This window comes from Ailuropoda melanoleuca, chromosome 5, assembly GCF_002007445.2.
Source record: "Ailuropoda melanoleuca isolate Jingjing chromosome 5, ASM200744v2, whole genome shotgun sequence".
Taxonomy (NCBI): domain Eukaryota; kingdom Metazoa; phylum Chordata; class Mammalia; order Carnivora; family Ursidae; genus Ailuropoda; species Ailuropoda melanoleuca.
The window spans coordinates 81,388,448-81,410,713 of record NC_048222.1 but is presented as its reverse complement, the minus strand read 5'-3'; the positions used below and the strand labels follow the sequence as shown (position 1 = coordinate 81,410,713).

The 22,266-nt window shown below is 47.0% G+C and overlaps 1 protein-coding gene across 1 annotated transcript in view; it reads right to left on the bottom strand.

Annotated features, from left to right (window-relative positions):
* Positions 1-14,343: 14,343 nt before the first annotated feature.
* C5H8orf74 (chromosome 5 C8orf74 homolog) overlaps positions 14,344-22,266 on the bottom strand; it is a 34,870-nt gene continuing 26,947 nt past the window's right edge. The window contains exons 3-4 of the mRNA XM_034661723.1: positions 17,029-17,432; positions 14,344-14,662 (exon numbers count right to left, since the gene is read on the bottom strand). Of these exons, the coding sequence (XP_034517614.1) occupies positions 14,423-14,662; positions 17,029-17,432 (644 nt within the window). The 3' untranslated portion in view covers positions 14,344-14,422. The remainder of the gene's footprint in view (positions 14,663-17,028; positions 17,433-22,266) is intronic.

The following is a 22,266-nucleotide window of genomic DNA, read 5'->3' as shown; positions in this document are numbered from 1 at the left end:
TGTGTGTGTGTGTGTGTGTGTGTGTGTGTGTGTGTGTGTATGCATTGCATCTATCACAGTAAGGAACTGGCTGTTAATTCTACAGTAATAAGGATGCTAAGTTCACTTTGGAAGTAAATTCAGCCCTTTGGTAAGTTACCTTCTCTAGGCCTAATTAAAAAACCTTTTATTATTTTCTCTTTTAAACATGCTGTGTAGGTACATACAGAAAACTTGGAAATACACAGATACAACGAGAGAGAGATTCCCCCCTATAATCTCCACGCAAAAGACACCTGCTGTTAACATTGTGTGGTATTCCTTTCAGACCTTTTTTCCCCTAGATGTATATGCGTGTTCACATGAGTATTTTCACACTTTATTTTAGAATGTTGGGATTATGTTGTTTGGTAACTCACTTTTTAAGAAAGTGAAAATGTAGCCTGAATATGTTTCTGCATCAATGCATGCCTCTTACTGGATGATGAACTTTCTCTTGTGGGCTTTTCTAGAAGTTGCTTTTCCATTGCCTATGTTACTGGGCCCAGTGAACACCCTGTGGTCTGCTGAAGAAGTCTGAGTCGCCCTAAATGAGGACCTACCTCTTCCACCAGAATGAGCAAAGTACACAATCCCCACCTTTTGAGGTCTCCAGCCACCCCTAGAACTCCCTCCCATGCATGTTCCCAAGCAGTGTGTGGAGCTTTCTTTCCAGTGGTGTGTATTATGAGAATAAATAGGCATGGTTTTCACTTTCTAAGTATGGGTTTTATGTTCCCCTCTGAATGTCAGTTTTCAAACAACACATTTCCTCCTCTCCCACATCATACAGCTACCTCCCCACACAACCAGCTGCCAGTCAGCTCTGGTGGGAAAGGCTGCTCTAGCACAGGGAGTGGAGGCTCAGATCTGGGCAGCCAGGGACACAGGGATGCCCACTTTCATTGCCATGCTGGGTGCCTGGGAGGGAAGTGACTTGTCTGGGGTTTGTTTAGTGAGTCAGCAGCTTGGCCCGGCTGCCCTGAGAGTGCTGGGAATCGGCCCCAGGCCCAGGGCTGCCAGGCCTCAGCCTCTGACGTGCACAGTCTTGCTCAGGGAGGAAACCTCTCTTCCTGGGAAGGCGGGACAAAGGCCCTGGGGTGCGCGCCTGAGGCTGGAGATGCCTCCCTCCGCTAGAATTTGCACAGGGTGCTTCTGAGTGGTGTTTTCCTGTGTGCATCTTCTCTGTCCAGCCAGACTGTGACTGGGCAGGACATGGTCTTCCTGTCCCCTGTACCCAGGTTGAACCCCTTCCAGCACATTGCTGCAGGGGAAAGAAAGTGTGCACAGAGGGCAGAGACTTGGACCTGGTTCTCAGCTCCTCCACTTGCTAGCTGTGAGAGCCAGAGTGAGTCACCTCATTTCCTTGAGTCTCAGCCTCAGTTTCCTCAGCTGGAAGAATGGGGATACTGAGACCCCCCCACCCCTGTGCCAGGTGGATAAGTGGATTGAAATCTCATGCTGTCATCTAGTGACTCAAAGCAGGCACTTAATAAATGAGCACAGCTCCTTTATGCTTCATCTTGCCATGGCCCATCTGGGAATCACAGTGGCTCCCTACCCTGGGCACATGGCCTCACATTTAGGGCCCTTTTCCATCCTCCTCTCCCCAACCCTTGTCTGCACCAAGACAGGCTTTGTGGAGGGGGCATGGCGCCTCAGTGAACACACAATTTATAGAACAACAGAGCTCGATATGCAAATGCAGCTTCAGGCCAGGCTCCCCTAGTCCCCTTCTTGACCTTGGAGAACAGGAGCCCCCCAGCACTCCTACACAGATATCCTGAGCCCCTGGGATTCCAGCAGCCAGACTTAGGTCTGACACTGCTGCCAGCTCTAGCCGTCCACCCGTCTTCCCAGCAAGGAGCCTTTGCTCAGGTTGGTGCTCCGCCCACTCAGATGCCCCGGCCTGCCCTCCCTCCCTCTGAAGCCTCTTCTCCCTGAGGCCTGCCTTCCCGTGCCCTCCTGGGCCTGAGTCCTGCCTCTCCTGTGACCCAACCGCCCCTGCATGCCTCTGGGCCTGCCACCCTCTGTCGCATACTGCCCTATGGTGTTTTGGCTTCTCCTCCAGATGGAAACTTTTAAAAGAGAGAGATCAAATCAGTGTGATGGCTGATTTAGGGGAAAGGGTGGAGAGTTAGGGTTAGGTCAGGGTTTGAATCTCAGAAGGTTACATACCAGCTCAGGCAGGAAGCACAGGTAAGTTCCCTGACTCCTCAGAGCCTGTTTCCCTGTCTGTGAAATGAGGATAACAAGACAGAGTGCCTGGCCCTTGGGAGGTGCTGAGTATCAGGGTGAAGACGGCTTTTATTGTATTATGTCTGCATTCTCCTCTGCACCTCGCACACCCCAGGGGGTTCCTCAAATGCTCCCCAAAGGAGGAAGCAACACACTGTGGATGGGGGGTAGCTGGTGTGAGTGGCGGGGCCGTGGGGCCGTGACGGGGACACAAACTGCACAGAGAGGCCTTATTGGGGCCAGTCTGAGCTCCACCCAGGGTTGACACCCTCAGCCCTCTCATGGGCTCCCTTCCACACTCAGTTTTAGAGAGTTTTCCATAGCTGCTCACACGGATCAGAGGGTGGCATGTCCAGGGATAGAAACTGGAAAGGGACTTAGAGGCAGAGTTTCCTACCGGGAAGGCAGCCCTTCCTGCACACATGCACACGCACGCACGCATACACATACACACACACACCTGCCAGCATCACAGTGTGGTGGGAAGAGTGAGGCTGGAAGTTTTGGAAATTTGAGCCATGGGTTGGTGTTTTCCTTGCCAGTGGCCATGACAGTGACCTTGGGCAAATCCCTTCCTTTCCCTGGGACTCACTTTCCTCCCCTGTACTGTGGGGTGGCTGAATTGGATCCCTGCAGCTCTGATATTCTGTGACTCTGAGGTCAAACAAACTTTCAGTCTCAATAAATTAGTGTCAAGGTGATAGTTTAAAATTTCAGATAGGGTGACAGTGGCTGTATGGGTGTAGGGAAGATTACTGTTGAGTAATGGCTGACAGCATTAATTAGTTAATTTGTTCATGTAATTAACCATTTATTTAACCCTTCATTTACCTAGTGTTCTGTGCCAATGCGGCAGATCAAATATGATTAAAAATATGTCACTTCCTGTGCTGAGAGGCATGTCTATTTCCCTACTCCCTTGATTCTGGGCTGGGCCTAACACTGCTTTGGCCAATAGGATACAATGGAAGTGAGTCTCTGTGTGCTCTTTCTACTTCCTCCTGCTTGGAGCCCGGCAGCCATGTTGCAAGAAAATCCAAGAAGCCACATGGAGAGGCCCACTTGGAGGAGAATAGGGGCTCAAAGTCAACAGCATCAGCTGAGCTCCCAGTCAACAACCAGCACCAACTTGCCAGCCATGGAGCTCAAGCATCTTGGAAGTGGATCCTACAGCCCTGGTCGAGGTGTCCTTGCTGATCGCTCGTGGAGCAGAGCCAAGCTGTCCGCATGGACCCTACCCAAATTGCAAAATCATGATCGTTGTTTTAAGCCCCTGAGTTTGGGGATCGTTTGTTATGCAGCAGTAGGTAATGGACACAGACAGAGCTAGTGCTGGTATATGGGGATCCAAAGATGAAGACAGGTGTCTTAGCCTATGCTCTTCCCCAAACAGAACTTAAGACAAAGGTTCGCTGGCAGTGTATAGTGTTTTTGGGGAGTCATCTCAGTGAGCAGGAATGAAAACAAAACGGAGGAAGACAGAGAAGGAGGAAAACCAATATCAGGGGTGCCTCTGAGGTGTCCACCACTGTGGGTGACTGGTGCTTGATCCGACTGGGACATTCTGAGAAGCCCTACCAATTGTGTCTCAATCCTGCCTGCCTGAGGGATGGGAGCGAGAGGCATTTAGCCATGGGCTCCCCACTTCGAATTGGCTGGGTTGTTTCCCAGGATGTTAAGCCCCCTGTACTTTAAGGATGTGCATGCACGAGTGCTGTGCAGGTTCCTGATGGTGCCCCATACCATGACTTCAGAAGGGTCCCCAGGCAGGAAGCAGGAGGCATTTGGTGTATGCTGGAGATGAGGTGTTGTCAGCATAAAGTAGACAAAATCTGCATGGGAGAGTTTTTTGTAGCCTTGGCACAACTCAGAGCTGGGGTAATGAGAAGAGTAGGTGGCTCACAAGAGGTGTCTAGGATGACATGGAACTTTGAGGAGCTGGCTGTCTAGTGCCACCTCTCAGCCTGTGGTAGTGGCCATTCCATGAAGCTGTCAGCCTATCTCAGCTGCCCCTGAAGGCTGGAGTTTATCCTGGGGTTTGAGTCACAACCACCAGCTGTCTCCTGGTTCAGATTTTGAAAACGAGTGTCCTCCAGACACCTAAGATGTCCAACTGGTATTGTCCTTGAGACAGAAGCCACTGACTCAAGTTAGTGCTTCTTGTCAAGAGCCTTGAGCAGCACCACCCACTTTCACCAAAAAGTCTATCTTTTTGCTAGAAAAGTTCCAAAGCCTTTGTCCACCTGTCTGGCCTAATTCATTCACAAATGCATTAGGGACATTTGGGATTCAGAACCCAGATGCCAAGGCTGGTTTGCTCTAGAGGCTCTGGGCAGTTTTGAACTGTGCCACTTCCTCTGCTGTGGGGTCATGGAGGTGACATTTCCAGATTCTTCTGGATGTCCAGAACCCACAGGAAGAGCAACATCCTGAGAAACTCTTCTGGGATGATGGGGGGTGGATAACATAGTCTTACTGTATCAGGTTCAGAAAATGATTTCCCTGTTCTCACTCTGGCCCAGGTGCCTGGGAACCTTGGCTGAGAGCCATGCTGCTATGTTCTTAGAATGTTGGAAGAGGAAGGAGCCTCAAAAGGCATACGAGTATCACCTTGCACCTCATTTCACACTTGTGGGAACTGGGAATGGTCTCTGTTTTCTCAACCCTTTGAGTAGGTAAAAATAACTACAGAAAATGTTAGAAAGCCCTTTCAGTTCTTTAGAGGATGTTTTACAAGTACCACTGTGAGGCATTATAATAAGGCATAAAGAATTGATAGAAGTTTGGACTTAATGCATGTTATGATCAACACCCTATTGAATGAGTAGAGGGTGATGACACTACTGTTGGGGGAGACGTTTCCTGAAGAGGCAACAATGATGACTGGTGAATTCTGTGTAGTGTTGCTCAAATCCTCCATTTGCCTTTGACTTTGTGTGTGCAAGTTCCCAGGGCAGAGGTTCAATCCCCTGGGCCCTGAATGAAGAGTAGATGCAGTGGCCTCATTCTGTGTCCAAGTCCAGACCAAAAAGAGTGGCTTATACCCAGATGCCACTGCACAGGTGCACAGAGTGGTAAACGTGTACAGGGACTGTGCCCTTTGAAGCGGTGGATGAGCCAAGAGCTCTCATCTAGAGGAAAGAAGTTCTGGTTGCTTCTGCTAAGGCTTCACTACCTATTAGTTGCGTGATCTTGAGCCATCATTTTACCTCTCTGTCTTCATGTCCTCCTCTGTCATGGGGGAAGCATTCCCTGCCCTGCCTGTCTTACTGACCTCAGTCAGATAATGGATGTGTGCACATTGGCTCAAACCACTGACAGGGGAGAGATGCCTCTAGGGTGACAAGATAAAGGAAGAACTTTTCTTTCTTTCTTTTTTTTTTTTAAAAGATTTTATTTATTTATTTGACAGAGAGAGACAGCCAGCGAGAGAGGGAACACAAGCAGGGGGAGTGAGAGAGGAAGATGCAGGCTCCTAGCAGAGAAGCCTGATGTGGGGCTCGATCCCAGAACACTGGGATCACGCCCTGAGCTGAAGGCAGACGCTAACGACTGCTCCACCCAGGCACCCCAAGGAAGAACTTTTCAATCAATATCTCCCCCTTCTCTTTTGCTTCCCTTTGCATGTATTCTTCCCTCTCCCAGGCTGGAATCATAGCTACCTGCTGCTCTGTTCAGAACACTTCCTCCTCTCTAGGAAAATCCATGAATTAATCAACGAGGCTGGGGGGCATGGTGGGTGGGGTGAGAATAGAGTATTTTGATTAGTCCAGCTTGAGTCATATGCCCATGCATGGCCCTACCACTGTGGCCAAGCACAATGGAGTACCATGCACCCATCCTTCAGCCTGGAAGGGAGGCACTGTGGCTAGGAACCCCTCTCAGAAACACTTGATTGGGACAGAAGGAGCAAAATAGTTCTTCAAAGGAGCTCTTGACCTAGATAGTCAGAACTGTAAATGCCACTGAGGTGCAGGGCTACTTTGCCAGCTCACCTGTAAGCCAAGTAACTGTAAGGTGGCATCGGTGTCTCTGTTGTTAGTCCTGTACTTCAGTTTCTTTATTTTTTAAGATTTTATTTATTTATTGGACAGAGGGAGACACAGCGAGAGAGGGAACACCAGCAGGGAGAGTGGGAGAGGGAGAAGCAGGCTTCCCGCCGAGCAGGGAGCCCGAGGTGGGGCTCGATTCCAGCACCCTGGGATCACGACCTGAGCCCAAAGCAGACGCTTAACAACTGAGCCACCCAGGCACCCCAAGTACCTCAGTTTCTATGGGAAGGAAGAGGAACTGGAACCCTGCTCCACTTTGAGTACCCTAGTCAAGAAGGATGAGGACTTAATTTCTTTCCTGTCACTGAAAATGCTGATGTCTTTTAGATAAAATCTCCCCTTTGAAACAGAGATCACAGGATGAGTGCTTCTTCCCATCTCCCCATCGTGGTTCTCTTTTCCTAATCCATCCATGCAACCACCCTGAACTGGTGGCCTTTGGCAACACTCCAGTCTCTGAGCCTGCAACATGCCCAGATGTGTGAGGTGGAGAAGACACAACAGAGGTACAATGGCTCCTGGCTCTCATAGGAGTTGCAGACTAGCTGGTGGCACAGCTGGCCAACAAGCAACAACAGTGCAAAGGAATGAGTGCTTGAGAGCTGCTGGGCTAGAGGAGCTTGGGATGCCCGGTCTGGGGAGATGAAAGTCCTCGCTTTTGTGGACTTCTTCTCCTCACACCCTGCCTTTGCCAGACTGACAAGCCTTGAAAGGAAGTAAAACATGGATGTGAAGAGTATGAACGCTGTCTATAATGCCTGGTGTTATTTAACCCCTGCTCATCAGTTTTCTCATTTATGCAATGGGGATGATAATACTAGTATGTACATCATAGGATTGTCATGAAAATAAATAATGTGACTACATAAGAAGTGCTTACCAGAGTGCCTGGCACACAGTGTGTGTATTCGACGCATGTAACTGGTTACCATGTGTCACACCCAACATTTTTCCTTGTTTATTCATTTTCTCTCACTCTTTCTCTGTCTCCCCACTAGATTAGAACATTCCTGAGCAGGGACTTTTTTACTGTTTGGTGAGGTATTCTTAGGGCTCAGAAGAGTCGCTAGCACACAATAGGCACTTACTAAATATTTGTGTATTGCATACATGATAGCTAATATTATACTTGGCTTGAATTATTTTAATAACCTCCTTCCTGGTCTCTTTCCAGTCTCTATGTCCCTCCAATAATTTTGCTCCCCTGCCTAAACCTTTTTTTTAAAAAAAATATGAGGTATTTTCTTTTTTTAAAAAAGATTTATTTTACTTATTTATTTGAGAGAAAGAGTGCGCGAATGTTCATGGGAGCGGGAGGAGGGGCAGAGGGAGAGAATCTCAAGCAGACTTCCATGCTGAGTGCAGAGCATGACACGGGGCTGGATCTTACAACCCTGAGATCAGGATCTGAGCTGAAATTGAGAGTCAGATGCTTGCCAACTGAACCACCCAGGCACCACTCCCCTGCCTAAACCTTTTCTTTTTTCCTTTTTAAATTTTTATTTAAATTCAATTAGCCAGCATATAGTATATCATTAGTTTTTGGTGTAGTGTTCATGGATTCATTAGTTGCCTATAATATCCAGTGCTCATCACATCACGTGCACTCCTTAATGTCTAAAACTTTTAAAGGCTCCTTTCCTCACAAATCAAGAGTCCACACTCTCTTCCTCTTTTGCATAACCTCCCCACCCCCGTACCCCACGTGGATGGCTTTGTCACTTGCCCTTGTGCTATCCGTGTAGCCACCTGGCACAACCCACTTGCTGTCCTGGCTCCTGCTTTTTCTCTTCCAACCACAGCCTGTAATATGCTTTTATTTTCTTGCTGTATAACGTACTTTCTCCTATTTCCCCTTCACTTAGAATCTTAATTATCTTTCAAAGCCCATTTCACATTGTCCTTCATTTGAGAACCTCTCCTTGATCCCTCCTCTAATACTCAATTTCTCCCCTTTCTGTGTCTATTTTAGCATTTGCCTCCTTCTTCCTAGTGTTAGCATTAGCGGTGTATGCATCTGCCTCCTGTTTGGACTGCAAGCTCATTTAGGGTACTAATTGCCTTTTTCGCATCTTTATATTCACCACCTATCCCAATGTCTGGCATATAATGGGCACTTAATATGTGCCTGTTGAACAGCCTCAGTAACAAAGTTCCTGTCACCCCAAAGTTACTTGAGTTCTGCACCTGCTTATGGTCTTCATATCTGGCATGCCAGCTGGTGAATATCTTGTTTATTTAATCACTTCTCCATGCTCTGCATTTGAACCTGAGCTCAAGGATGGCAACCTTGTCTATCTTGTTTACTCTTGAGTCCCTAGTGCCTAACAGCATCCAGAATGAACAACTGGTCAAGTGATATTTGGGGAATGAACAAATGAATTCCAACTGGCTCCGAAGCGCAGTGTGTTTGTGGGAGGAGTCTGACTCTGTCCTGTGGAGTTGTTCTTCACTTTTTCCCATCCCTCCTCCACCCTCATTTCTACTTTCTGACCTTCTTGGTACGGGTCTGACCTCTGTATGCCCAACAACAAATTCGAGGTATATTTCTGCTCCATGTTTTTTCTTTTTTATTTAGTAAGAACATTGATTTTTCAGGCTCCTCCGCTATGAGCCTGCTTCTTCCTCCTCCCACTCCCCCTGCTTGTGTTCCCTCTCGCTGGCTGTCTCTATCTCTGTCGAATAAATAAATAAAATCTTTAAAAAAAAAAGAACATTGATTTTTAGCAACATTTATATATTGGAAGTGATATTATCACCTCAAAAACAATTACTTGTGTCTGTCGTGTTGAAATTTTAAAAAGCGAATTTCCAATGGTATTCACAATATTGAGACATGGTTCATCTTGAACAAAATGAATTTCTAAAAACTTTGATTGCCTGAATTAAATGAAAAAAAGTGAACTGTTGTTGGAATTACCAGATTTTTTTTCCTATTGATGCATATGATTCCATGAATATAACACTGGCATCATTTCACCATGTGTGACTTTCTTCTCTGGGTGTTCCTATCAAATAAACAGTTACCACTTCACTCTTAGCATGTGTGCAAGAAAATTTGGAATTGACAAATGTGCTAGGCAGGTTCTCCAGAAAAACACAACCAATCAACAGAAGATTATATATATTCATGGAAGAGATGTCTTATAAAGAGTTGGCTCACATGATTATGGAGGCTGGCTAATCCCAAATCCTCACAGCTGATGTCACAGGCTGGCAAGCTGCCATAGAAAGAGGAAATGCTCATGTTCCATTTCAAATGCTGTGAGGCAGGGAACATTCTCTCTTACTCAGGGACGGGGTGGGGCGGGGAGGTCAGTGTTTTGTTTTATTCAGTGCTTCAACTGACTGGACAAGGCTCACCCACATTAGGGAGAACAATCTGTTTTATTTAGTCAGCCAATCCGAATATTAGTCTCATTCAAAAACACCCTGACAGACACACCCAGGATTATGTTTTACCAAGATTTTATCTTATTTTTTTAAGATTTTATTTTTTTATTAGATTGAGAGAGAGAGAGAGAGAGAAGGAGCAGGGGGAGGGGCAGAGGGAGAAGCAGATTCCCCGTTGAGCAGGGAACACGATGCAGGACTTGATCCCAGGATGCTGGGATCATGACCTGAGCCGAAAGCAGATTCTTAACCCACCGAGCCACCCAGGTGTCCCTGACTAGGAGTTTAGACAGTGTTCTTAAAGTCACTGATGACCTTTGAGTTAGGTGCTGATGCTCCCTGAGCAGATTTGAGTCTGCTTTTTATGTAGTGATATCACCATGGTTCTCAGGGCAGATGGTAAATGCTGATAACCATTTTGGGCATGTTACAGTTTTGCCATTAACTTTATTGAAAAAGAGAAAGATATTTACATTTTCATGACTCGTGCACTTTCTTTTTTTGTGGAACTCATTGCTACTGAGGGTTTATTGAAAAATGAAAATGCAGTAGCAAACACTAAGATAAATAGTTGTAGATTGGTACTACATGGTAAGTGGGAAAGTAGCTACAGCAAGGCTGCTCCCATTACTGTCTATGAGCCCTGGAGCAAGACTGCTGCCTTCTAGATCCTGCACATGGTGCCTGTCTCTGCTACTTTCCCCACTGACCTGGAGCCTGGCGGCCTGTGGCTTCCTGCACCTTGAAGACCATGGCATAACTGGCAACAGCAGAAACATTGCGTCTGTATCTTCCATCTATCTCAGTGGGGAATGACTCTCCTCCATTGCTTGTGTCCATGTGCATTTCAATGTCTAGGGGGAGCTGCATGTGGTGGCCCTGAGAGGGTTGCACTGGGTTGGGAAAAGACTGGGAAGGAGAGGCAGGTCAGCCCTCATCATCTCTCAGATTTAACCTGGAGTTTAAGTGAAAACTCACTTGCTCACTGCACACGTCACTCACACACCAAGACATGCAACTGTGGCAGGAGCTGGAAGTACAAGGGAGGTGTACCGATCCGATCTTGACTTCTTTTAAAGCAATTCTTAATAGGACTCCATTAAGCAATGACAAACTAGGCAGAACACCAGGACAACAGGCAGCAACCGGCACCATCCATGACAGAGCATTTGGTCACCTGACCTACAGAAGCTTTATCCTTAGGCTCTAAGGGATGATCCAGTCTCAGCCCAGTTTTAGGCTAGTTTCTCTGTTTGGGGTTTCCATGTCTGTGTTGTGTCAGCAGCCAGGCCTTGCATGAGCATGGGGGCACAGGTGGGGACTCTGCCCTCCCACAGTAGACTTTGGGTCCTCCAAGAGTTGCAGCAGAAGACTGCTCAGTGCTCCTTCCTCAGGTGGGTGGGAGGGAGGGGTTTCCCAAGGGGACCACCCATTCTTTGGTCTTACCTTGATGTAGAAAGCCCAATTTTAGCTCCCAGTGTATATGGGGCCTGAGGCCTCCACTCCCATCCCCACAGAGACCTTAAATCCACTTGTTGCTGTGGCTTCTTTCCTGATTTCTGGTTCCTTGTAACTTCCCTGTCCCAGCCTCCTTCTCAAATGCAACTCAGCTACCCATGAAATGGATATTGAGTAAGTACTGATACCAGAACATCTACATGTTTGAGTAGGAGCTGGAGGAGGCACAGTGCTTAGGGTGTTCCCCTCCCTCACAGACACCAGCCCCCAGGCCTCTTCTGCTTGTCCTTGAGTAGATGACACCAAATGATTGTGGAAGTCAGATGGGTACAGGGGTGTTTGTTTTCCTTGCTAATTGGGGAGAACTCTTTTTTTTTCTTTTTGAGATAGCAAGAGTGCACACACAAGCAGGACGGAGGAGCAGAGGAAGGGGGGTGGATATTAAGCAGGCTTTACGCCCAGAGCAGAGCCCAATGCAGGTCTTGATCTCACAATCCTGAGATCATGACCTGAGCCTAAATCAAAAGTCGGATGCTTAACTGACTGAGACAACCAGGTGCCCCTGGGAGAGCTTCTTGAGGGTAGAAACTTCATGCACAGGGCTGAGCCCAGTGCAGGATTCCATAGGGAAGGCAGGCAGGAGAAATACCTACTTCCATCACATGGTAGAGCCTACAACTCTGCTTTTGACCTTGACAGGAGGGAGGAGTGTTTTGTGTCTGAGAAATTTGGTGAGATTCTCAATACCTCTTTGGACAGGGAAAGGAAGTTCCAGGATTTTCTTAACATATTCATTCATTCGTTCATTCATTCTTCCTTCACTCCCCAAATATTTTTTAACATCTACACCTAGTGTATGGTTGAAACACTAGCCCTGACTCCAACTGGTTAGGGAGAAGAGCTGCCCCTGAAGGAGGGGGAGGGCCCTGCAGGCTGACTGTGTGGACACAGGACTGCAAAAGCCACTTTCTACTCCTTCACAGCCACTACAGGGAGCACCCGCTCCCTTGCTGGAGGCCTGGCTGGTGCTAGAGGAAGATCCTAGCCAGGCTGTGGGTCCACCCATGGGGGTGGTGACCAGGGGCTCCCTTGGCAGGAGTGCTCCTGGGAAAGGTCTGGGTCCAGGGGGAGGACAAGACCAATAGACCACTGTCCATAGCTCAGGGTCGGAGTGTCCTGAGACTGAAAGTGTTCAACGCCTCAGGGGTCCTGCATGTCTATCTGGACACTGGCAGGACAAGGCTGGGACCCTGGGTATGGATGGGATGGTTGAGCCCCCATCCATGTGGGAGAAAGGCAAGGCAAGAGGGAGCTATTTATCCTTTTATACTTGATTGACCAAGTCCAGTGTCAACCATTACTTCCTGTGTCTCCTGGACATGAGAACAGTGCTTTCAGCCCAGCTTCTTGTCAGGCTGGCCAGGGCATCTGATTCTCTGCTGCCCCAGCATCAGGGGTCTCCAGCATATGGCCTGGGCTGGAGCAGTGACCACCTGCCGCTTCCACTTCCTTCCAAACACCTACACATACTCATGCACATGCATGCACACGTACTTATAAGCATAATTACACCATGCATGCACACATGTGCATACACACATACACGTCTCATCCACACAAGCTGCAGGAGAGTTTTGCGATCCTGGTCAGGCCTGGGCAAAATAGGATGGCAGCTCTTATACTTCCCTCTGGGTCATCATGGTTTCAGCCACACAGAAGATGTGGATGTTAAAAAAATGTGAAATATGGATACATTAATGGATGAGTGGATGAAGGGATGGATAATTTAAGAAAAACCTAGAATTTCCTTCCTCTGTCCAAAGAGGTACGGGAAAGCTTATGGAACTTCTCAGATATAAAGCATACTCCCTGCAGCATCCAGGTAAGACAGGAGAGTGGGGGGCCTGCTCCTGGTGAGGCCCCTTCCCAGCTGGGGACCTCTTATCTCCTGGACTTCTGTCAGAGAGCTCCGGGTTGGTGACATGTCCCCTCGGGGCTCCCTCTCTCTACCTGAATCCAGCTTGGCCTCCAATAGCAGGCTGATTTTGCCTGGAAACACATGAGCCAGGCATATGTTGGTTACAAGACCCCGACGACAGCAGTGGTGAAGGAGAGATGGTGGGCATGAGATGGGTATGGTGCATGATGGCCCGTCCCGTCTTCAGCAAGGACACAGGGCAGATGACAGAGTGGGCAGAGCAGGTCACTGGCTTGGGAAGAGGCAGTGAGTGGTAATGACCTTTCCACCCTGATCCTGGAGGCCACAGTCCCCTGTCAGTTACATGGCTGCTATTAAGCCACCTATTACAGGGTTTGTGCCCCTGTCGCCATGAGGCATGAGGCTGTAGGGAAAAGAGCACAGAAATAAGAGTCCAGACACCTGAGTTCTAGTCCTGATTCTTTCACTGCCTCTTGTGTGACTTTGAAGTGGGTACTTGACCTCCTTGAACCTTGAACCCCTTGAGAAATGGGGATAGTCAACCTTGGCTCATCTTTCTCTTAGGGAAGATGGGACTCCCCCAGGTTAGAGTGGGAGAAAGACCTGATACCGGCTGGCAATGCCCCCACCTGACAGAGAGAGAGAGCTGGGACCCAGAGACTAAAGGGATGTGGGCAAGTTCACACATCAGAACAGAGGCAGAGCTGGGTTCAAAGTCAGGTCTCTGGCTTCTAGGGCAGCACTGGGTCCCCTGCTTCAGTCTAAGTGATGTAGGTTCTCACAAAAGGAAGAGTTTTGCAGAGGCTCTAGGCAGCTCTAGGTCTTCTAGCAGGGAGATGGGCACGTGCATAACAGGCTGCAGGCAGGCAGTCCTGTTGTACAAACTGCAGAATTGAAACAGAATCCCAGGTCCTGTTCCCACGCTAGCCAGAGAACCACTGTGTTAGCTGGAAGGCCTTCCTGGTGTCTGTTGTTACCCTCACTCTTACCCACTTAAACCCATTGGTCGTGGTTCTGTCTTTAACGTCTAAACTCAGCCTGAGTCAACAAGTGGTGTTTGCCTGCCCATGGAGCCCGAATTCTGTGCTCAACATAGAAAGACAGCTTTCTTCCCCCATGCAAGGAAAATCTGTTTGGGTTGGATTTTCATGGGGTAGAATATGGAGAAAGAAAGAAGAGAGGGGAAATCTGATGACTGTTGTTTTGTTTCTTTTAATCACTAGAAATCTCTGATCTACTGGGTGCTGAGCATATCACATGTTTTCATAATTGTCAATTGCTTTTCCTCAGTCAAAGTCTTCAGTCAATGGACACCAGGGGCTCTCTACTTCTTCTTTGCTTTTGCTTTCTTTCCTTTGCTTGCTTTGTTGAACTTAAGAGATTCATCTTGGCCTGGCTGGCCAGTGATTGCAAGTGGGGAAGGGATAGGAGCATTGAGGTTCAATGTCTTCTTCTGAAGTTTCAGATCCAAAATATCAAAAGTTATTTGTATCTCATACTGAAGCAGCTCCTTCAGGCATTCGATCTGGATATGAATGGCCTCACTGACGAGATTTTCTAACTCCTGGAAGAAATGGAACATGACTGATGATCAGGGCTCTGGGGAAGGCTGAGGCCATCTGCACATAGAGTCCCTCCACAGGATCCAATTCTGAACACATCATCTCCTTTTTTTGGACTCTAGAACTTTCCATTTCCACCACCAGCTCTCTTGGCCACCCTTCTCCACCCTACCCTGTGCTCTGAGAGGCTTATAAGGGCTGCCTCAACTGTCTACCTTACCTCTGGCTTTAGGTTGAGTTCAGCCAATGGGAGGAACTGGCAGGAGATCTGAAGCTGGAAAAAGAATGAAGTGTCTCTCCTCCTTCCTGATCTGCTGTGGGTTGGCCATGGCTCTAATCCTCTACCTACAGCTACACCTCCTACCCCATGGCCCTCTCCCATAGCTCTCTTTTTGGGTTCCAATGACTTTCTTTCCTTCTCCCTTCAGGCCTACTGTGCAATAATCCTGTTTGAATGGGTCATTTATTACTAATATTGTTCTGGGCCTTTAGGCCAGTCCCGTATTCCCCTACCTTCATCAATGGATGTTCCTTTTGGATATCATCCCCCTTCCTTACCCTCCTGCCCTTATCTCATTCTTACATCTCAAAGTTCTAGTAGCAGGCCTCATCAGAAGAAACAGGGCAAGTTGCTCAGAGAGTGGGCATGTCCCCACCAGCCAGCCATGGGGAGAATGGAAATTCAGCCACTATCTGCCATGTTAAAAGGAGACCCTCTCTTTCATCTCAGTCAGGACAATGGCATCATGGAATCCTGGAGACATGGACCATGTATCTGTGTTTTTCCAAATTCCCTGACTGGGCAACCAAACATCTGAGGAAAGTCTGTGCTTGTCTTGAGGGTGTTGGGGGATGTACTTGGAGTATCTGATTGCCTAGAAAACATCTCTTTGAGATCTCACATTCTAATTTAAAAACTCATGCAAAATCTTACATTTGTCCTGGAATATTTTCTTGGTTGTTTTTCTATAAAAAATAATGTTCTTCCCCTAAGTCCTTGGGGAGGATTGTGCTCCAAGAGGATACATCATGTTTATCCTATGATGGTCAGTGTCCCCAGCTCAGGCACAAGACTAGAGGCATACAGTGGAGAGGACTCTAGTCCACAAGCTCCACCAGGCAGGGACCAGCAGCAAAGTAATGAGGGCTGGCAGGGGAGATGGGAGGGGCAGGGAATAACAGCTGTGCGAAGAAGCAGGAGTGGGAGGGAAGGCAGCCCCTTGCATTTGTGGCCTTGTCCACATATTCTAGAGTAAGGAACCCCAAAGTGGGTGGAGACAGGCTGCAGTTTAGTTCTGTTGGGTCCTTCCTTGCTGGACATTTTAATGCACTAAGATTGCATGGCAGCCTGATGTGCTATTTCTCTGGAAGACTTAACTTTAGAAGAGCCTCATTTGTTCTGTTGTGTTGATTTCTCTTTAGAGATTTTCCCCATGTTTTATATATATATTTAAAGGAATACTTCATAAGACCATTCACTCTTTGGCTGCCAATTTAGAAACCTTTTGGAACATATAGGTTCTGGGACTCTCCACCACCTCCCAGCCCCAATCCCACCAACACACGCACACAGTTGTGTATACACATATGCACAGACTTGTCTCTGTGTTCAAAGATGATGTGATAGTGATGATATAAGTGCCTATGTCTAGCTTAAAAAATGAATTTGGACTCTGCCAGGCCCTTAAGAATTTGGTTGCCCTGGGGCCATGCTAGTTATCATTTATTAAAGACCTGGTCATTGAGACTCTGGCTCTTGGAGCCTCAGTGGTCTTAAGACTGGTCAACAGGGCAGCCCAATTTCTTAGATACATGCCAGATTCTTCTAGGTTCTCTCTGACCCACCAGCCCCACCTCTTGGCCTACCTCATCATATCCCCACCTTGGGCTGTCCCCAGTGGTCCTTCCTTCCCTCATCATCTTCCCCCACCCCCAGGCCTTGATAGATGAAGGGCACTGAGAAAATCTGTGGTGATTCAGAGCCTGGGGTCTTCTTTAGTGGAATCTGTCAGTGATGAATGTTGCAGTGGAAAGAACTTGGACTTCAGGGTCAGCCAGGCCTCAGTCCAAATGTAAACTCTACCACTTGCTAGCTTGGTGACCTTGGGCATGTTAATTAAATTGTCTGAGCCTCACTCAGAGAATACTGAAATGGGGACAGGAATAATACCTCACAGAGATGTTTCATGAAACATGCACACAAGTCCTGTGGCCCATGCTCAGTGCCTGTCCCCTTCTCCCCATCCCATGTATGCAGACAATGGTGTCCTGGCTGTGAGTGTGACTCCAGCTGCCATGTTTTCTTGGTAGGAACAGGCATCTGTATGTGGCAAGGGAGCATCCTCCTACCTCACAGGCACAGCCTTACCTCTCTCTTCAGAACCCGGCTGGGCTGCTCAGGCCTCTCTGAGAACGTTCTCTGTAGCTTGTGCTCCTGCTCCAGGTGCAGCGCCTCCTTCAGGATCAGCATATTGGTGCGTTTTTGCACCTCAGCCATATTGAGCTCCGCCACCTGCTGCTCAAGCTGCCAGATGCCCCTGTCCATGCCCTTGGCCAGAGGGAGGGGTTGGGGAGGCGCACACACTTCCAGGTGTGTGACGGTCAGGTTGACTTCCTGGTCCTGGCCCAAGACATACTGATAGAGTTTGTAGTGGTGGATGAAAGTGTTGTGAATGTAGTCGCAGAGGGCCAGCAGGTGGGTGGTGTTGAACTGCCCCTGGTAATCTCTGAGTTTGTTTCCCAGGATTGTCACAGCCTCAGTGATGGAGCAGCCTATGGGCACAGAGGGGCCAAGTGTTGAGTGTGAACAGAGGTAGAGCTGTATTGATAGCTGATAGATAGAGGCTCTAAACCCAGGCCCTATGAACCCAGAGTCACGTCCTACCAGCTATCTTATATTAGCATTTATTAGCTCTTAAAAGCTATGGAGTATATCACATTTTCCCTTTTGCCTTGGCTTCTAGGAAGCTCGGTGCCAATTTTATGTAGTAACTTACATTTACCTCATTTTTATAGGATTATCCCACTCCTTACATATATTTTGACTTTTAACTCTCATTTTAAAGGTTTACTTCAGCTGTGCTTTATATTGTTTCCACTTCAAACCCTTTGGAAAGGAGATGAGGGCATGAAAAAGGGATTCTGGTAAGAGTGGAGCAGGAGATGACTAGAGAGAGAGATGTCCAGGCAACTGTTATCCTTGAGATGGTGTTACAGAGTTAAGTAAATATTATTTCTACCATGCAAAAATCTGCTCCAGAGTTACACCATGGGCAATGCTTTTCTGAGCAAACCATCTTCTCCCATCCCCATCCATTCACTCCTTTTGCTCACAACTCCATCAAAAGGGGTAGTGACTCTTCCCAGCATATGATTGGATCTTAACACAGGGGGTGGTTCAGTAAAGGGTCATGGCTAAATGATGTGTATGCCCTGGTGAACAGACATCAGGTTGAGTGAGAGGCAAGACAAGGGACGGAGAAAGAACATGCCCCAGTGTAAGGGTAACTGGGTCCTCATACAGATGCCATCCCTGAAGTGCACTGTAAACTCAGTCAACTGTCTCTTGCCCTCTGACTCAGTGTCTACATCTGCAGAATGGGAGCTTGGGCCAGCTGACCACCAACTCACATACTTTTGAGGATTCCACAGTTTCATCTACTGAAGATATAGACCAAATGTTGGATGCAAGGAGCCTGGCTTTCCTCCTAGAGTGGAAGCCCAGCCTATGTGTAGATCCCTTTCCTTGTTTCTCTTGTGTGAGCCCCCCATGGGGCCCTGCAAGAGTCTCCCACCTTCCTAGCCAGAGGGCTCCATGCTCCTGTAGGAGGGGCAGTCTTAGTCTTGCCCATGTGGTTGTTTGTAAAGTTCTCCACAGCCCACCCGCATTGTATGTTCATTTTGGCTCCTCAATCTTGGCTCTGTGTGGGAATATTTACCTTAAATCTCCCCAGATTACTGAGATGGTAGGTCACCACTGTCTTAGAAAATAGTAGTAGATGGAGCACTACTCCACTTCAAGCCTCATTAAAATGTGCTGGGAAGCGTGACTTGGACGTAGACTTTAGTGTCCTGTGGAAGAGATGAAGAGGGGCCTCTACACTGTGCTGAACTGAAAATTGGTGGGCTGTGTTTTCCCCTTCTTTCAAGGCAAATCAGTAAGCTCAGAGGTCCAAAAGAGTGCTTCTGTTTCAGAGTGGCGTAGAGGAAGGGTTTGGAGGCCTGGGACAGCTCTGTCCCTTTCTAGCTGTGACACTTGGACCTTCATTGCCACAGATGTAAAATGGGGGATAGTTATATTTAGTTGATAGGATTGTTATGAGGATCAAATGGGATGATATGTCCAAGTGCCTTGCACAGAGCCTGCTACCAGGTAGTAATTAAAAAATGCTGTAGGAAAAAAAGAGTTTGTTTCTGCACCCTGAGAAAAGTCTCTTCTAGCCATATCTATATTTCCTTCCTTCCATCTCTCCATCTATTCATCCACCCATCCATCCATCCACTCATCCCTCTATCCATCCATCCATTTACCATCTATCCATCCATCCATCCATCCACTCATCCACCCATCTATCCACCTACCCACCCACCTACCCATCTACCCAAGATTAATTTGTCAACTGTTACTGAGTGCTTATTAATTACTAGGCACTATGCTAGGTCTGGCAATACTATGATAAATGAGGCATATCCCTTGCCTTCAAAGTGCTCACAGGAGAGACACACAGTTAAATGTTACATGTGTAAAGAGAAACAGAATCAGGTGAAGGGGAATGTTCAGTTGAGAACAGGATTCCCCCTGAGAAGATAATGCACGAGCTACATCTCAGAGGCTTAGTGGGACTGAGCCAGTAAAGATAGGGAGGTACTTCTCGGGTACAGCCTGTGCGAGAGCACTGGGGCAAGAAGCTGCAAGGCATGGGTGGAGAACAAGACCGGGTTTGTTCTTGTTGGCACTTAAAGATGGAGGCAGAATATGGCAAGCACTGAGTGGAGAAGTAGGTGGAAAACAGATGGGTGGGACTTGGAGGCTGCATTCAGAATCCAGGGATTTGCACTATAGGCAGTCCAGGGTCTGCCCAGTGTTGTAAGCAGGTTGTACACATGGCTAGGCTTGCCTTGAACAACTGATGGTCATGTGGTGCTGGTGCATGGTGTGGCCCAGTCCAGATGGGAGTTGCTGTGGCCTGAGAATGTCAGGTCAGCAGGTGTGGGCAGGAGCAGATTGGAGTGGCAGGACTGATGGTCAGACATGGAGTGTGGTAGAAACCTGCACAACTCCCAGATGCTTACTCTGGGATACTTGGAGGGTGGTGGGGCCACCAATAGAACATGATATAGGTGGGACATTTACCTCTGACATGATCCCTGCCCTCAGAGAGCTTCCAGTTTGTAGAAAAGGTGACAATTACACAAATGCTTAGCCCCCAGCACAGGGCTTTGTGCACAATAAGGGCCAATGGGTAGCTAGCAAGTAAACGGACAAATTTTGATATTAAGTGTGTTGATGCAACTGTTCATTAACCACCCAACAAGTATTAGGGGCCTTCCACATGTCAAGAGCTCTTCCAGGTTCCAGGGAGGCAATGAGGGGCTAGGAAGAAAACACACGGAGCATAACTCTGCTCAGGGCTACACAGGCTGGGTGGGCACAGAATAGAAAGAAGTGACTTTGTCAAGGAAGTCAGGGAGCAATTCTCTGAGGAGGTGATGAAAGAGATGAGATGAGCAGTGTCAGAGCAGTTACTGGGTAAAGAAAGGTAAGAAAGAGTGAAGCAGGCAGGGACAACATCATGTGCAAAGGCCCTGTGGTTGGAGAAAGCATGGCCCATTTGAGGAGCTAAAAGGCTGGAAGTGAGGGGTTGGCAGGTTAGAAGACAGCTGGTGATAGGTGAGGTTGGATTCTAGATGAGATTGGGAAGTGGATAGCTGCCTGATGGTGCTGGGCTTCCTAAGCCCCTATGGGAGGAATTTGGTCTTCAGCCTGAGTGGTGTTGTGAAAACAATGCCCCTTCCACAACATGAGTCAGTTTATGGTCCTCCTCTTTCCCCCTCTCCCTCTGCTCCTGCCTGACACGCTGGCCTTCCCCTATTTTTCCACCATACCCTCTATACCCTTGTGCCAAGCCTTGGTCTAGGATGCCCTTCCTGGCTGTGGACGTACTCCGCACTCCCATAGTGCCAGCTTCTCACAGACACCTCTGGGACCATCCTACCCCCACCCATCCTTCCCATAAACTAGTTATTTACTGTATGAAGCAAAAGTTGAAAGTTAATTTTACTGAAAATAATTTTAAAAAATTAATTTTGTAAATTTTTTGTCAAAAAAATGGCAGTTTTGCATGACATTTTAAGATTTGATTGCACTGCTATTATCATTATGTATCAATATAAATTGCTTCTTTGAACATGTAATTTGATAATTACAATTTGATAAATTACATTAAAATTACTTAGAAGGTACAATTGTAATGTTAAGTTAGATGTGATACCTTTTTATTTTTTAAATTTTTAAAAAAGAATTATTTATTATTTGAGAGAAAGAAAGAGAGAGAGAGAGCATGAGTGGGGGGTAAGGAGGGACAGAGGTGAGGGAGAGAGAAAATTCCCAAGCAGACGCTCTGCTGAGCATGGAGCCTGTAATGGGGTTCAATCCCAACCCTGAGATCATGACTTGAGCCAAAATCGTGTCAGATACTTAACCTACTGAGCCACCCAGGTACCCCCATTGATAACTTTTTAATTTTGAATTTAACTTAAAAATTTTAGTCATCTTTAAAAATTTTTTTTGAATTTTTAAAATTTAAATTCAATTAGCCAAGGTATTTTTGATATAATGTTCAATGATTCATTAGTTTAACTCTGAATTAAATACAAAGAATAAGCTTTATATATGTATAAAGCAGATGTACATACAACATGTAATCAGAATATTTATGATGTTAAAATTTGAAAGGGGTGGATCATTAGGGAAAAATGTCTAAAATGCCTCTTCAGTGTGATCCAGCAATTCCACTTCTGAGTATATAACCAAAGGAAATGAAATCAGGATTTTTTTTTTTACCGTAGAATTTTTAGTTTTTTTTTTTTAAATGATTTTTTATTGTATTATGTTAGTCACCATACAGTATATCCCGGGATTCCGATGAAAAGTTCGATGATTCATTAGTTGCGTATAACACCCAGGGTACCATGCAATACGTGCCCTCCCTACCACCCATCACCAGTCTATCCCATTCCCCCACCCCCTCCCCTCTGAAATCCTCAGTTGTTTCTCATAGTCCATAGTCTCTCATGTTTCATTCCCCCCTCTGATTTCCCCACCTTTCTTTATCCCTTTTTTCCCCTACCGATCTTCCTAGTTCTTATGTTCCATAGATGAGAGAAATCATATGATAATTGTTTCNATGAGAGAAACCATATGATAATTGTCTTTCTCTGCTTGACTTATTTCACTTAGCATTATCTCCTCTGGTGCCGTCCATGTTGCAGCAAATGTTGAGAATTCGTTCTTTCTTATAGCTGAGTGATATTCGATTGTATATATGGACCACAGTTTCTTAATCCAGTCATCTGTTGAAGGACATCTCGGCTCCTTCCACGATTT